Here is an 18,558-nt window from a genome sequence, read left to right as displayed (position 1 = left end):
CTTTCGTAAAAAATAATATTCTTATAATTTCTTATCTCTAGCACAGTTTTAAATCAAATATAGAATAGGATAGATATGAGAAAGCATAGTTTTATTTAGATATGTATCGGAAATAATTATTTCTTGCCTATATTCTACTTCCCTTAAGGTCTTCTCTTAAGTAATATATATCTGCCGATTACCAGTTCGGTTAACTTATAATCTTGAAGGAAATTCACTTATTATCCAGCGCTGATTCTTTAGTTCACTCTTCAGGCTCCGGTTTTGTCCTGTAAGCATAAGAAGACGTCCAGCTGAAATCTGACCGCTGACTTTCCAACTTTTCTTTTAGGTCTATTTGGGCAGTTCTCGTTAGGTGGTCAGTATGGAGGTTGTGAGCAAGGTTCGAAGGTGAGACAGTTGCACGATCACGCGAGTGATTCACGTGTTAATTGTGTGACTCTCTGTTTTTTACATACAGATTAAGGTCCACTGAAAAAAAAAGTACCTTGTTCTTATTTTTTCCTCTTTGAAGAAAATATACTTTCCACCACCGTGTTTTTGGTGGCATTTTTATTTCATTTTTTAAAATTTTTCTCCTGCAAAATATGTAAGAGAAGTTTTTCAGCATTTTGTCTTTTGAACGGAAATAAACAATTACACGTTTCGCCATTTTAATCCGTCTACCTGCCTGTTTTGTGAAGACAACAATTAAAATTTATGACGTTTACGCACCGTTTTCCTTACCTCCTGACCCTAATATTACAAAGTTAACTGTGCGTGTGAAGTTTTGTGCGTGTGTTTTCCATCTGCTGTGTGTTCCCAAAATAACTTTTTGACATCGAAAATATGTGAAACAAAAACAATGTTCGCAAAGTCCCTGTAAATATTTTGAAGATTCTGTCAGCATTCTATTAGCAGAATGAGCTTTCAAAAATAAATTATTCCGAATTTCTGGATAGATATAGAAAATGTTTATGTCACAAGAAACGTCAAATAAAAATCAACTTTAAATTTTAAAGTTAAACTAATTTGTCATTGCAATAAGGTCATCAAAACATTTCAATAAGAAACACATTTCACGTAAAAATATTTTTTAAACTTGTGATAAGTTTTCTGAATATATCTTTTTAACTAAATTTGGTAATCCGATTATGTAAGGTTACAATAAACACTTGTAAAAACTTAGGGTCAGGAGAAGGAATTACCTCGTCAGATATTTCAGAAGTTACCTCCACCTACATATGATAGCTTAATACCGGATTTACATTGTTCTATAAGATAGAATAGCTATACTTAACGGGTATTGGGAGAAAAATTTAAATTAAATAAGTAATTGAAAAGACTCCTCAATAATTTACAAAGATAGACCTATATTTAATTTTAGGTTCTTGGAAAAATCTTTTTATGATTGGCATCATATTCAAAGAAGGTAGAACTCTCTTTCAAAACGATACACTGCCTTTAATGAGAAGAAAAAAAAAGATAAGGGCAATTATGTACAAGATGGATATAGTTTGAATTCAGAAAAAGACGGAGAATTTTAAAAATTAAAAGCATAAAGAAAAACTCACTTTTTTTTCTTGAAATGTGAAAGTATATTATTTTGCAAAAGAATGTAAACTTACGGACTTAGTAAGTGTGTATTATCACATTTTGATTAAAAATTGTCACTTATACTATACCATCATGTGAACGTTGCAATTCATATCAGAAAAGTTTACATTAATAATACTTAATTTACATATATGAAGAAATAGATACAGAAGTAATTCTTGCAAATTTTCATCTAATTAGCTTCAAGCTCTTTGAGGACTTGTTGAGAAGAATAGCCGATGCATGAACACTCAAACACATTCATATATACATCTATATATTCGTCATTTTTTACGCTGTTTACATTAATGTATATACATTTTTCCTTATTTTCACTAAGTTTTAGGTTTAAGTTGAACAGAAAAAGTAAACATGATTTCTTATAAAATAAATTGCTTAGGATTTTCAGAAACATTAGAAATAAATTACAAACACGGAGTTTGACTTCTTCCCTAAATTATTTCAATGGTACAATGATTCACACAGGAAATGGGAATGATGAAAAATCTAGCACCACACACATATATATATATATATATATATATATATATATATATATATATATATATATATATATATAGAGAGAGAGAGAGAGAGAGAGAGTTCATAAACTATAGTTGTATTATTGAACTAGTGAACTATTTCAATTTATGATTAATTATTTTAACAAATTGTATTCTTTTCAACTAATTGATGTAATATATTACTTACCTATAATCACTTATAAGATTTCACTGACACTTTTGCGTAAATTAACAATTTAAAAATATTTGCTTTACTTTTGCAGGAATAGAAACGCTAAGAGCGCAACTTGCCGCAAGAGGAGGAGTGACGGATATCTCTAAATTGGGTCCCATAAAACCACGTGATGAATCATCACCGAACAACCGCTCGAAATCAATGTATGTGCCCCCAGCAAAACAAGAATCAGAACTCACACCTAATAAGGTTGAGCCCCCACAACCCGCTCCCCCTGATAATACAGCGGCCCCGCCACCCTCTATTCCTCAAATTGTTACCAATTCTGAGCCTGTGTCACAGCCTTATATGAACAAGATTGGGCCAGATATACCAAATAGACTGCCCACAGTGCCCTCTCAAAGCTTCCGTGAGCGTTCAGCTGCCCCTGAATCTGAACCACCTCAAAGAGGTACTACTCCAGCACCAGCGCTTCGGCGAGGTTCCAAAATAAACACTAGTGAACATCCTGGCTATAGTTTCCAGCAAGCAATGAGTGACCATTTCGATCATTATCAGCGACCACCAAGTAGAGAGAGCTCAATGGACAGATATTCACGCGCAGCTAGATTGTCTCGGCAACCTTCTGAAAACCCCACAATGTCTCGAGCAGCGTCAAGGCAACGAACCCCAGGGTTCTCGACAGAGCCGGAAGAACTACCAGGATTAAGAAAAAGAGGAACCACTCCAGCGGTCAATGAACCGTCAGCTGTGCCTACGGGAAATGGATCTGTGGTGGGAGACACAGGTGGATATACAGTTCCTGCTTCTCCGTTTGAGGAGGTGATTATCCGACAGAAGGGCTTAGGGCAGGATATCCTCCCTTCACCTGGAGCTCCTAAGCGAACTGAGTCTCTGTACATCAACCCAGGGAAGAGACGGGAGGCTCCACCAAAGGTACGTTCAAACAGCTTTCCCTGAGACTAACAGTATGATCGCTGTTACTAACTATGCCTTTTCGTAGATTATCCTGATAACGAGAGACGTCTGTCGTAGTTTTGAAGAATCTTAAAATTATCCTTTGAAGTTTCTCAAGTTGTTTAGAATGATATATTTAAATCCGCTTGAGAATATTGAATTTTTCTCTTCTTTTAAGTGTATTTGCATGCTTATATTGTTAGTGTGTGCGTGTGTGGGTGTGTGTTATTTTATAAATACACCTCAAATGCTTGCTGCTTTTCAAAAGTGATTAGTTTTTCCCCCTTTATTTAAATTGTTTCATTGCAGCAAACATGGCGTTGCATATATGGATGTCTTTGTATGTTATAATATGAATGTATAGGTGTATGTTTATTGTCGTCTGTTACTGTTACCGTGTGTTCCCATAAGTGAAAATAAAATAAAAAATGCCTATATAGATTGTTGAAAGAAATATCGTTTTGTAAGATACTGATGGCGTAAAGGTAATAATATTTAATTAACTACTTAGCTGTAAGATGTTAATTCTAATGGAAAGGAAAAGAAATTCGCTATGCGTTCCGAAACGAAACTAATGGTTAATTATTAATTTTTGTTTTGTAATGTAAATGTAAATCCATAATCGATACTGAGTAAGGAAAACCTTAGAAGAAGAAGCCACGCACTTCTTTGTCAGTTACGGACTGTAGTGTTTCTGTGATGTAGTTTTGTTTTGCAGGACAAGGCAGGTGCCAATGCAAATAGAGTATTAGTCAAAGAAACAAGATGCCAAATTGAAATAAGTAGCTATTGATGTATAGGAAGCAACTCTTTATTCTGATTATTATAGTACTGAAAATTCCAGTTTACAAAAATTTAGTTATTATGACTGTCGGTAAAAAATAAGAAAGATATTATTGTATATGAATTACATTGAATACAAAGAAAGGGACCAAATGTCAGGTTTGACAGCATTATGCGGCGATTATATTAACGTATCTATTTCTTTACAAACAAGTCTTTAAACATTTCATAGCATAAACTGCACTGTATACCTTAGGATAGTCAGATATAAACCTATGCACCTTTTAATTAGTATTTGAAAGAAAAACATTTCTTACCTTATTTTACTGAACTACAAGAATACGTAGCATTAATACGAAAGTTTATGTAGAAAAAAAGTATTATTATTATTATTATTATTATTATTATTATTATTATTATTATTATTATTATTATTATTATTATTATTATTTAATCTTCCATTGGTTGCTTACAAAAATACATTCCCTACTTTTAAGTTTAGTCTAATGACAACGGAAAAGAAAAAATAAACGGATAAAAATAGAGTGCTTCATCGAACTGATTTATTTATTTAAATTTTATGCTCTATTATTTTTTTTTCCATACTGTACTTTTGCCGACATTTTGATTTCAATCCATCATACAGAAAATGTCAAACTTATTAAAATCAATTTTGAAATTACAGTATTCGTATAAAGAACATTATTACATCCTTTCATAAACTGAAGAGTATCATATCATAAGTGATATATTACTTAGGAAAAAATAAAGTTAATGGTTTGTTCCAATATTAAATCCACATTTATTTTATTGCGTGCGTTTCACCAGTAAATAGACACTGTCTGGTTATAAATCACCCAGGAGAGTAGTTATGAGTTCGCTATGAATGATTCTATCCTGATTGAAGCATCTACAGTGATAGAATATACTACCTCATTTTCCGTACTTCTTGATCTGGGATCTGGCTTCAGATTCTTTTATGTTTAAACTAAATTTACAATTGTACCCCGTCACGATATTCATTTCGTACATATTCATACACCGGATTCATTTCGTACCGTTTTAGAAGTAGAACAAACCAAGATACTTATACAAGTGATAATATTCAGGACCTGTACTTGTTGATACCTTCTATGGAATATATTTAGAGAATTTATCAATATTTAAGGAATTTAACGTTCTAATAATCCTTTGTTGGATATAACATTATATGGATTTAATGTATTTCTTTTGTCATTTTCTTACGAAATGAAGTTAATATTATATTTATCGGAACTTCATCTTTGAAGAATATAAAACGTATAGTAGCGAAATGATTACCGTACAGAAGGAAATTAACATAATGTAAACTTCCGAAAATAAGAACACATTCGCATATAGGAATTCTAACCAAAATTGTATTTAGTGGCTTTGCTTATTTCGTTAATCTGTAATCCATCTTAATTTTAACTTATCTTTTTCGTATTAAAGTAAAGTCGAAAACTGTAAGTTACTTTATAACAAAATCTCAACACCTCTTTATATATATATATATATATATATATATATATATATTTTATTTCTGGTAAGTGATTGGATAATAACACATTTTCTCAGATATCCATAGAGAGATGTACTTTAGTAATGATGCTTTTTTTTATGTTTTTACAAATTAACTTATGCAAAACATCAAAAATCAGAATAGAAAGAATTGTAATTGGTTTAAAACATTGCAGCAATATAAATGAAAAATTTCTCGCGATAAAAAGCCAAGAACATATATGATTTTATAAGCAAGTTATCATGACGAAGGAATTATAAACTTTATTTATAGAAATAAACTAAATTATTCAATTCTTCTTCTTCTTCTTGATTGATAATCTGTCAGCTACAATATGACTTCTTTAAATTTTATACGAAGTACATTTTTGTTCAACATTGATTCACTTCTTTTAAAAGCTGGAACTAGTCAGAAAACAAAAATAAGTCATTTATTTAACAATAAAGGATATGTCAGAGATAAATTTTCCTTTAAGAAAAAAATAAGAAAGAAAGTAAGATCGAATTAATTGCACAAAAATGTTTGATAAAATGATCTCAAGTTTACATTAAATACAACGTAAGACTTCAGTTTTTGTTAAATTGAAAATTTATAACGTAGTTATTTCGTGAATTTCTTTCCACTCTACAATATATGAAACACTTGAATAGCCCATGCCTTAAGTAAGTTTTAGAAATAAAAGTAATAATTTCATGAAAGGACTGTTTTCTAACTTTGTAATGCTGCATAATATCATTAGAAAAGTATTTTTCCGTAATGATGTATTTTATTTACCATTTGCATTAAAGAAGAGATGTACTTTTGAATATTTTGATATTTAACTTCTTTCTGTCATCTATGCACTAAAAGCACTTTGAATACTTAGTTTTCGACTATTTATATCTTATATTTGTATCTTTATTTTGTTATTTAACTCTTTGATACAAAGAGCTATAATGATCAAAGATTTTAATGTTGAAAAGAGTTCAGAAGATAATGCAGAAAAAACAGATTATATTTTTCAATGTATTTTACTGTTTCTCTGTTAGTATTTTCTTACGTATTAGACATTTTTATCACAATAGGAAACTTTTCTTTATATTTTCTGCAGACTGGGAAATATAATTTTATTCTTTGACGAGAATGAAAAGTGGATTTATTATTTTACTTTTAAGAATTATATTGCTGTAACTATACCTCGATAAGAACATAATACGTTTTAAACAATAATTCTAGTTTTGTGAAGTAATGTTAAAACTACTGAGACAAGTGATCTAAATTCATACAAAAGAATGCATATATTTATTTAAAACTTTCTTAGATATTTTCATGTGATAAAGAATGACACAGAGTCAAGTTAAATGAAAGAAAACGAAACGCACACTACAAAGGCCATTGAAAAAATGTACATTGTATTTTTAATGTAATGATACTAAGAATATAAAATAGGTGTAAAAAGATCTTTCAAGTATTAATGTAACAAAAGTATGCATATAGTATATATTTATGGTAAACTATACTGTATCATTGTTGTAGAAAATATTCTAGAGTATTAATTACGTGATGAAAGAAAATTAACTGTGATAAAATAAGATTACAGTATTAATTCAAATATTTCCAGTTTAATGATTCATAAGGAAGAAATGAATTACATGTTACATTTAGCATTTTCATACTTATGCATGTTGATCCAATTTCTAGTGTAAAATTTGAATTTTTAAACGTTAAATTAAAAAGAAATAATTGTGTAATGAAAGGCAGATTATTAAATGAAAACATGTATTTAAAATATAAATTAAAGTAAATGAAAGTGATACATAGTTTTAAGTTAGGTATATTGCAAGCAAGACTTCTCGAGTAAATGGGGTACAGAATATATAACATTTTATGGGGAGTGCAATATACATAGCGTAGACAAAAGTACTGATATTAACATCGATGAGTATTAGAAGCAAGAAAACTAAAGATAACGTATATTTGTCAGGCTCAGTATAATTCATAAGAAGTAAGGAGTTTTTATTAGGAAGTATTTACTTTATGCAGCTCACCTATGGCACCAGTGACCACTCATCAATGGCAACACACATATCAAGCGAAATCTCTGCCAGTGATCGTTGAAGGCAGTATCAGTGAAGCAAAACAATGTTGAATGTCATTACAACAGAATTTTGGTTCAATCTGGACCACTGAACATGATCCAGGAGGTTGAGGTCGTAGCTATCAATTAGCCATTCATTCGATATATGAACTCTGGAACATGTTTCTAAAACCACATTTGAATAGTTTGTGGTATTAACACTTCATCATGTATGCTACAATCACACTATTCTAGACATTAGAGTAACAATAAACCACTGTCTAAGAGGGCAGCTAGATCTTTTGTCTAAAATAGGTATAGGATATAGAATTTAAAAACAATTTGAAGGAGCATCAAAAATAAAGAACACCTACTTCACACTAATAGACAAGCATTTACTGTAGCAAAATACTATTCAAAGGGAAACTCCGAAGACCTTAAACGACTTAAAATCGAAACAAAGTAAGACGTAAGAACTGTACAGTTAAAAGTAGTGAATGTTTCTGTTTCGGAGATTCCATGACATGAAACTGATTATTTTAAAATTTGTCTGAGTTTATAGTCACTAAACTGTGCTCTTAAGTACATAGTTTAAGATTTTGAGTTTTTAGTCTGAGTTTGATTTAAAACAAACTATTGTGCCAAAATTACAGAAAGAATTCAAATTTCGTAAAAAGGATTAACAGTAATGTGAAAACAATTACAAATGTGCAACTGAAACAAAATTGTTTTCGATAAAATAAAGCCCGTCTCCGATTTTCCGTACAATAGTAAAAGAACAAACAACAAACATTCGATACAGAAGAACGAAGATTACAAGATGATACACATTTAGCGTCAATAGCAAGAAACACAGCACCAAGCACACCTAGAAGTCTAACAGTTGTGGAAACTGAAGAAGAGAACGATTTGGTACTAAATGTCAGAAGTAAGTTCTTCCAGGAAGAATGATAATATTGGTGGTGATGATTTTTTTTTTTTTTTTTTTTTTTTTTTTTTTGAAATGGTAATGAGGATCAGTATACCTTGTTCTTTCTTTCCTTTTCTGGATTTATATTGCCACGAGTGTAGTGCGGATCGATATACCTAGCTCTTACGTTTTCCCTGGATTTATACCGCTATGATAGAATGGTAGTGGGAACCAACATATACATTTCTTTCTTTCTTTTTCTGCATTTATACTGCTACGATAAAATGATAATGGGGATCGATATACTTAGCTCTTTTTTTCATTTATACTGTTAAATTAAAATGGCAGCGGAGACCGATATACCTAATTCTTTTTCTATTTATTTGATTTTATACAGTCTACGATGAAATATGTATCTTTTAAGTTAATATTTTCTGTACACATTGAAAACATACAAAGTTTTATCAATTTGATTAATGATCTATAAGACGTAGAGGGAAGCCTGATCTTTAGTAGGTAATCATCTAAATTTATACTTAAACAAAGCAGGAATTTTGTGTTCGACTTGAGGAAAATTCTATTTTCATTATTATATTTATTCATTTCTGTCATGTTTTAATACAAATACTACTTGTAGAGATTAATTACGTGTAATGAGATAATTATATTCATCCCTGATAGAAATTTTTGTAAACTAACTAATTTGTGTACTTGCCTTTGAGAATTATGTTTATCGGTACTTATCTTGTATTACCTGACCAGCGAACGAGTGCGGGCGACCGATTTTGTAACTAAAACGCAAGCACCAATGTTTCTAACCGGATTACTTGTAATTAATTTATCACAGTTCTTTTTGTTCTGTTCGTAATATACCATTTCACGCATATGTTCAAGTTAAGACAAACACAGTCTCAAAAGTTATGGAAGTTATTTCCAGAACATTTTAAGTGGCCCAAAAAATAGTAAATACATCCTTCATATTAATTTGGCAATAACTTGCGAATAAACTAACCTCAGTGTTGTACAAAGAAACACTAAAACCCTCGTAGCATTCGAGTATAAGGAATTTCTACTTCTCCTCTTAACAAAAGCTTGAAATTCATCTTTGTGAATCAAAGTTATACATTTGGAAACTGCGCTTCCATTGTTTAAAGCCAGTTCTACTGTGTAGTTTTGGGACAAGATGTTTTCTAAATTGTGACCAAGTCAGACCATGTGAACTCCGATCGATTGTCTAAGCAGTCTTGACTGACAAAATTCTTTTACATTGAGATCATATTCGAATGTGCTGCAAAGTCCGGTGAGAAATTGATAATTTTCACCGCCACACTCCTAACCTCTTCAGAAAGTCTTGGATCCGCCCCTCATTGAGATGGTAAAGATAATTATCTCTGATGTCTAGCCTGTCATTAACATAGTTTGGTAATAAAGAAATTTCAGTATTTCTGACACATTTTGAAAACTTTATTTAAAGAAATATAGCCAATGTTGCAGTGGGTTCTGAGGGGGAGCGATTAAAGTTTAAAGTGGGGTTTCTGACAATTGAAGGTTCCTTATAACCAATGAAATTCAGAGAAGAAAACTGAATTACGTATTTAAAAAAAGAAAACATGCAAAATATATATTTCAGGGTAATTCTTACAGCTATTACGTTATTATAAGATTAATGCTGCTTCTGAAACTGATTAGAGTGAATATGTATTTGAATAACAAAACTACTTGCATAAGTTTTTCAAAGTATCAAGTTTAAGAAGAACGAAGTTTGTCTTCCACTGTTATCTCGTTGCTAAAAAATACCGGTGATGAAATAGTTGGCCGGAAATTACGCGGCCGCTTCTTACATCACTTCATGAAGAAGATAAGTGCCAATATTAGGCACCTAAGTTCAGTATTTAAAAAAAAAAAAAAAAAAAAAAAAATGCGCCACCCAACCTCTCGCAACCACACATAGCAATTTTAATACTTACTAGTTAGACTTGAAATAAAAATATAATTAGTTAAAGACGATCGCCCTTGTCTTTGAATTTCATAACAATACAGGGCTTTTCAGATAAAGGTGAGGAGGGAAGGCCGGGTTTTATTAAACAAGACCGTACATCTGATATGTTTGACCTATAGGCAACTTGTGTTTACAAGCTAAACTCAGTCCTCTGAAGTCAATCGACAAATGATTATGTATTACAGACACAAAGATAACACTAGGCTCCCAAGTTTCAAAATTATATTGTATGTGAATACAGTTAGTAGAATTAATTCTTTGTCATCTGAGAGCTAGAATCTGAGAGAAATTCAGAGGAAGTTCAAGGGGAATTTCTATCCTCATAAATAAAAGTTGTGAACTTATTATATACTAAAACAATGGTACTTAAGCTTACATTAACCATACGCTGATGTTTTATCAATACTTCTATTACAAATTTATCGAAGGGCTGGATTTCGATAATAGTGAAAGTGAAGGATTATAAAATTAATTTTTGGGCTCTCACTGGAAATCGAACCCAGAACCACGCACAGCAAAGACACATGAGCTAGCCAATAGACTAATGGAGAGGACTTCCACAGTTTTCGAGTGGAAACATACCGGAATTCTTCTCTAGCCAAAACTCAATATTATTTATTTGTCAGCCGATAAACATATACTTAAACACAAGCATCGTGAGCCTTAACCTTAACTTGATTTAAACTTAGTTACAAGGTATTGCGCAAGTCTCTAAGCTATCAAACCTATATTCATCTTCTTGTCGTTGACATCGTCATCCCTGAGTTTTACAGGCTGCTCCTGTTTTATAATGAAATCAAATAAAACGTAATTAATTTTTAATACAATCTCCTTAATACACCGTAGAAACTCACTAAATTGTCAACTAAGCTATGTTGTTTTTAAACTGCTAATTTTCATGCATATGTCTTTATACACAATACATATGCATTACTGCAGGAATGGTTCACCATTCCTGCACTCAATAACAACTATATAACACATGGCGTTCTTTATTAAGCGCAAACAGATTAGGTTACGTATAACATCTAAAGTGCAACTTTTAAAAACTTTTGGATACACTGCAGAGTGACACTGTCCGCTCCCCTGTACCACCGCGCTTGCCATGAAACTGATGTAAAGCACAACAGCAGCGCCCTCCACCAAAATCCGCACTAATATCCTGGTCAGATAATAGGTACTGTTATTATGATGTTTGAAACAAATACCATACATTTACCGTAATATATATATATATATATATATATATTTTTTTTTTACTTAATGGTAACATTTCATGTAAATTTAAGATCTTGAGTACAATAAGTTTCAAACTACGAAGTATTTCAGATTACTAGCTAAGACAAAATATAATATTAATAATGATTTATTTCTTAATAGACAGAATTCTTTAAAATCTGTGTTTTGAATAGTTTGTCTCGATAAAATTGGATCATAAACTGGTGTTACTTTCTTTTAATCTCCAAACTATAGTGGTGAAATGTAATGAAGATAGATCGGTGCATAGGAATGATTGTCGTTCGTTATTACATGATATAGTCCTGACTGTAGTATTGCTAGTACATAGGTGTATTGATTCCTAAATAGCAAATGTATTGTAACAATATATAGAACAAGAGAAAGTATTTATTTTTTATGTAAATAAGGTCAAATATTAGCCCTCCTCACTGGTCTAACGTCACTGTGCGTACTTTTGATACACAAAGTCCCAGTTTTAATTCCCGATAGGAAAACATCGAGTGCACTACAATCGTTCAGATTTCACTTTAACTGTAGGTCTCATCTTATATATCCTCGCTACTGATACAGGACGTAAATACCAGCCAATCAATCAGATTCATATACTGTGATTTTTAATTTTATATTGCTTCAAAAGTTACAGTGGAACAGCTTTCCAATACATATATTTTAATTTTATTTGATTTTTAATTTCTCAAAATGGTTACCCATTGTCCAGCATTGTGTGCAAATTACGTTGATTGCAATAATAACGAAATTTTAGTCAAATGCCACTTCTGTACATGATATACTCCAGCCAATAATATCCATATGAAAAATTAAAAACTACGAGGTTTGTTTCTTAATAAGTGTTTATTCTTTAAAAGTGATTTTGAAACTTATTACTGGTATGATTGATAATAAATTAATAGTGTAAATTGTGCTCAAATAACGTATGAGAGCAAAGCAGTGTATTATGACAGTTGAAAAAATATATTAATTATAACCTGTGACGTGTATCCGTATCTGTTTATGTATATCTACATATCAGTATAAGATAGATATGATAGTTTTGAACAGAAACACACTGAACAAAGGCATTTAATTTTCAAGACTGAAGTCTTGTCATCAGAATGTAAAAAAGTAGTTAAATAAAAAAGTACTGAATAAACAGAATATGATCATATGTAGAATCAGCCATCTTGAATATAGTGCTAGAGTGTTACGAAGAAAGAACATGTATAACAGTTCAAAGTGTTAATAGGTATCAACAGAGAACAATGTCGAGAGGGAGAGAAGGACGACCCGCAGAAAATTAGCATAGTGGAGCCTTAATGTGATTAGTGAATAATGTCGAAGTAACAAGATATGAACAGCAAAGTGGAAAAGCGGTCATGAAAATGAGGACATTGTAAGGAAAGGAAGTTGGGTAAAACGAAAGAAAATAAGCAAATAGATAATAATAATTTATTTATTTATTGATGAAAGTGTCACCACAGCCAAAGCCTTAATTTGGTCACATAAAAGGAAAAATACATAAATAAACAAGCCATGAAAAGTATATTACACAAAATTTAGACATATGCAAGAAACAACTTAAAGTATTAATTTATAAAACGAAAAAGCCATGTTAATTTTAACAATACAATATACTGTGCTTGCTACAATTATCCAGAAAGAAGGAAGAAAAAATACATTATACTTTGACATACTGATTTAAATTACAAAAGTTGTTTTTAATAACATTTTTTTTTTCTTTTACTCATTATTGAGGAAAAGAAGATACAGTTAAAACCTTCAACTGATAACATTATAATAGTAAAAATATATACGACTAGAAAAAGTAATGGAAGTTATATTCTACAAACATAAGAAACATGAAAAAATTGTAAAATAATAATTAGTAAAACAAAAACTTTACGTAGAAATTGACAACACAATATACAGTGGACTCTTTTAATTCGAAGTCCAAGGGGACACGAAAAAATTTCGAATTATCCAAAATTCGAATTATCCAACAACATTCATTTTCACATATATAACAACAAACAAACCAAAGTATTGTGCATCAAAAACATATTCATATGGTGTAGACTTTACCATTAAAGCAGCTTATTATTTGCGTGATCGATAAGGCATACTAACAAACGACATTGATTCCACATAATTCAAACTACGTGTACAATGGAAAATATATTTACATACAACACTACAACATACATTGAATAGCCCAAACAATTAAACACCAGTAACAATTTGAATATTCTGTTCTCACTTTTAAGAAGTCGTAAACCTCATTTGCTTAAATTTGATTGTTTTTTACGGTCAATAAATCTTGAATTTCATGTATTGCGTGGAATACGATATTAATAACATTTGGTTGACTTTATTAATAATTCATCTTAAATTTTCAACCAATTCTGAAACAAGATGAGATTGGCACACGTTCTCAATCTTTACTTCTTCCCCAACTCACCTTCATCTTTATCATTACATAGATTTTCTATTTATCCTTTGTATTATTCTTTCCTGTGGCTGCATCTGGATAACTGAAAATACGTTAAAACTGTATTTCTCTGTTCAAATCTGTCCAAAATTAAAAATTTTCAACTGTATTTACTTCGAATTATCCAAAACATAGGTTCAAAAGTTCGATTTATCCATGATTTTTTACTATTGTTTTCAATACAGTTTTCAAGGGGAATGGACTTCTGTTCGAATTATCCAATATTTCGAATTATCCAAGTTCGAATTAACGAGACTTCACTGTACTACGTGTATATAGAATCGCCCTGAAAATGACTTATTCATTAGTAATACTCGTGAAATATTGGTTTTTAATTTGAAGAAATTGATTATTAAAAATATTAAGTATTAAAGGTTTCTTGTTAACCGTTTAAATACTTTTGTATATTGGACTACCAACCAAATTATAGTTACAGGAAAAAAGACGAAAATTTCTAGGGTTTTAAGATGAAGCTCTGATGTACAAAAAATCGATTAGATCAATCTTACTATGAATTTTGCTGTGAATAAATTTGATCTGCTGTAAATTTCTTCATTCAACGAGTGATAGTAAATTAACTTTCAAAAAAGTAGAATCATTTGTTAAGGTATTAAATTTAAATTTAGATCGAAGCCAATCCAAAACCAAAATCTAAATAGCTTCAATAGCTTGAGAGATCGAGATCAAATTTCTATTTCATATCAAAGCAGCATATTTCAAGTGGGATCTAACACAAGCACAATATAGAACTTTACAGGTTAAAAGATCTTTAGTCTCTTGCAATCCATTTGATAAGACCCAAGTTCCTTCTGGTCTTGACAAAATATTATCAACATGTTCATTAAACAGTAATTTATTATCCATAACAATACCAATATCTTTGGTAGTTGAAACCACTTCAATTTTATGATCATTTATTTTGTACTGATAAGCTAATACATTCGTTCTACTCGAATATAACACTGTTTTAGTTTTATTCATATTCAGAGATAATAAATTGTTTTCAGACCATTCAAAGATTAAGTTAGTATCTGCTTGTATATTAAATGATTCTGATAATTTTGACTATTAGAAAAAATCTTAAGTCCATCAGCGTATAAAAGAAAAGGACAATTCAAAGAATTACCAATATCATTCACATACATAATAAATAACAACGGACCCAAATTATATCCTTGTGGGATACCAAAAGAAATACTATACAAAAATAATTTACAACCCATATACCGAACCACAATTTTATGATCAAAGAGATAAGAGGCAAACCAAAGTATTAAAGACTTAGGAATATTAAAAAGACAAAACTTTTTTAGATGAACATGATGGGAAATGTTATCAAAAGCCTTAGCGGAATCAAAGTAGATAGTGTCCGTTTGACCTTTATTAATAAACTAAAGAAGTAACAAAAGTTAAAAATCTATTTAAACTCAATTCAGTTGATTTATCCTTTACAAAGCCTTATTTTTCAGAGACAATAAGATGATGAACCGAGTTGTATAAGTATTTAAAAATGAGTTGACCAAAAAACTTAGGTATAATGTCAAGTAAAGAAACACTGGTCTATAAACTGTTATATGTAGTCTTTCAATCACTTTTAGGAATTGGAGTTACAGTTACCACTTTGCACACACTTGAATAAATATGAGATGCTAAACTTCAGTTAAAGAAGGATGTCAAAATTGGAGCAATTAATTCAGAGATGCCTTTAACTGTAAAAATCTTATACAATCCATATCTACAGAAGCTTTAATATTTAAACCTTTTATAACCTCAACTACCTGTTCAATAGTAACACATAATACATCACTACAAACCTGATTAACCATATCATCACTTTGATTTGAATCATTCTTATGATAAACAGCTTCGAACTGCTTAGCCATAAATTCGGTTAATAGTTGCGGGTAAGGTACAATTTCATCGTTAACCAACACCGCCTTCTTCCTTTCCTTAATATTATTTTAACTTATTCTTAGTAAATTTTTAGGATTAATTTTAGACTATTTTTAATTTAACTGAAATAATTATTTTTTTAAAAAAGAAATTACTTTTTTAAAATTTATACGACATCTAAAAAAACATCATAATCATGTGCCAATTGAATACTTTTATATTTCTTATGATCATTCATTCTCTTGTTAAGTAATCTAATTAGAGTACCAGAACATCATATTTGATATTTAGAATTTATTTTAACTGCTATTGGAACATTCTTATTAATCGTATGAACTGTAACATTGTTATTAACCTTTTGCACAACGAGATTAATATCTTTATTCAACAAAATTGCCTCTCCTTGTATTTCTTTATGTAATGAAAGATAGTCACCTTTATGCTATAAGAAGCTTTGATCTCTCGAAGTCTTTTGTATTCTAGATGTACATTTAACAGAGATAGCAATAGGATCATGATATTAATCGGGAGGGACCATAGGTAGAACATTTTTACTAGATACGTATGTATTGTGTAGGATTAGATCAAGACTTGAAACCGTACTGTAATATGACTCGAGGCTATAAACATACAATCTACATTTAACTTTGTGTCATCCAAAAATTTGAATTAAATTCTTGTTTTGGAATTTCAATAATAATTCATATCATCAGAAAAATTTATATTAATTCAGTTAACTTTAGATATGTTAAAATCACCAATAATCACTACGTCACAATACGGCTTTATAAAGGATTAATCAATTGAATTGGGTTTAAATAGATTTTTAACTTTTGTTACTTCTATGGTTTCTAATAAAGGTCAAATAGACACTATCTACTTTGATTTTGCTAAGATTTGATAAGATTTTCCCATCATGTTCATCTCAAAAGCTTTGTCTTTTTAATATTCCTAAGTCTTTACTATTTGGTTTGCCTCTTATCTGTTTGGTCGTAAAATTGTGGTTCGGTATATGGGTTGTAAATCATCTGTGTATAGTATTTCTTCTGGTGTCTCACAAGAATCTAATTTGGGTCCATTGTTATTCATTACGTATGTGAATAATATTCACTTTGGAAGCAATAAAATTCTAATCATTCATAAAATTTATAACAGAGTCCAAGAGAATATGTTGGATGAAAATAACAACATGAAATCAATAAGTTATCTCCATTCATTATTTCCATTCCGATCTAAACACATTCGGTCTCAATTTCTAAATCAAATCTCCCTTGACAACTTATATTTCTTTTAACACAAGTAAAACATCACTTCCACGGCTACACTGCTGAGAAAAATAATATCTATAAGAGTGAAAACACTTACATATCAAGATTTAGCGTCCCGTTCAGCAGTAAGGTTATATGAGACATGGGCCTACAGCTTAACGTAGGATTTGAACCATATGAGCGCCCGCCGGGATCTGAACCTAGGTCTTTCAGGCCAAAAGTGCGTATACGTTATCCACATAGCCATGAGGGAGTTCTTTTACAAGAATCAACTGGTTCTAAACTGAAAGAACGGTGTTGGGAATAGGATTTGGGACACAAGCCATATATAAAGTTTGGGTTGTAACCGGGGAAGAAATGAAAGTTCTTGCTGTATTTCATTATAATTTAATCTATTTACAAGAAACGTAATATCCATTAACAGGACATTATTTTTACTAAGAAAAGGAAAGAAAGAATTTAGGTTGATGTAATTAGTAATTTCGTAAATGTAACTGAATTTTATAAAAGTAAGTAGAATGTGAATCAAAAGTCTTCGTCTGCTTTTGAGTTTCTACGTATATTAGTGTCAATGAGGAGAAATTTCTGAGATTTTTAGATTTTAGTTCACTTAATTGCTCTTTTTGTGAGTAAAGTGACGATGGACGATCTGTATAGAACATTATATGTATATACGATATACATATAATATACATACGTATGATATACATCGTATGTATATCGGATGTTCTGAAAATGACGCCCACGGGCTATTCTATAAGTCAAAATAAATCGAAAAATATATACAATTGTATACCTTACGAGCACGTTTGGAGATTGAGTTGCATTATGTGGCAGCGTTGCAGATAAAGAACCATAGAGTAGATTTTCCAATCCATCTAATAGTACATCAATTCTTTCTAGACAGTTAATGCCGATAGACGTTGACACTACCACCAAATATAAACATAACAATCGATATAAATTTTGTAGAGCAATGTTAATGGTTCCACGTTAACCTACGAAGTTGCCACATTGTGAAATATTTTTTTATTCCTTATAGCGGCTAAAGGGTATAACATTATATAGCATTTTTGCTTTGTTTTGACTTGTAGAGTAGCACTCTGTTGTCCGTGGACGCGATTTTTAGAGCACCCGATATATATATATATATA

General features: G+C 30.7%; 1 protein-coding gene across 1 annotated transcript in view; it reads left to right on the top strand.

Moving 5' to 3' along the window:
- The window catches only part of jp (junctophilin), a 506,547-nt gene that overhangs the window by 400,009 nt on the left and 87,980 nt on the right, over positions 1–18,558 (top strand). Inside the window, exon 7 of the mRNA XM_081743641.1 lies at positions 2,363–3,210. Within this exon, the coding sequence (XP_081599767.1) occupies positions 2,363–3,210 (848 nt within the window). The remainder of the gene's footprint in view (positions 1–2,362; positions 3,211–18,558) is intronic.

This window comes from Thermobia domestica, chromosome 2 (genome assembly GCF_964235325.1).
Source record: "Thermobia domestica chromosome 2, izTheDome1.hap1.1, whole genome shotgun sequence".
Taxonomy (NCBI): domain Eukaryota; kingdom Metazoa; phylum Arthropoda; class Insecta; order Zygentoma; family Lepismatidae; genus Thermobia; species Thermobia domestica.
Note: the sequence above shows the minus strand (reverse complement) of the source record. Positions and strands in the feature narration are given on the sequence as shown.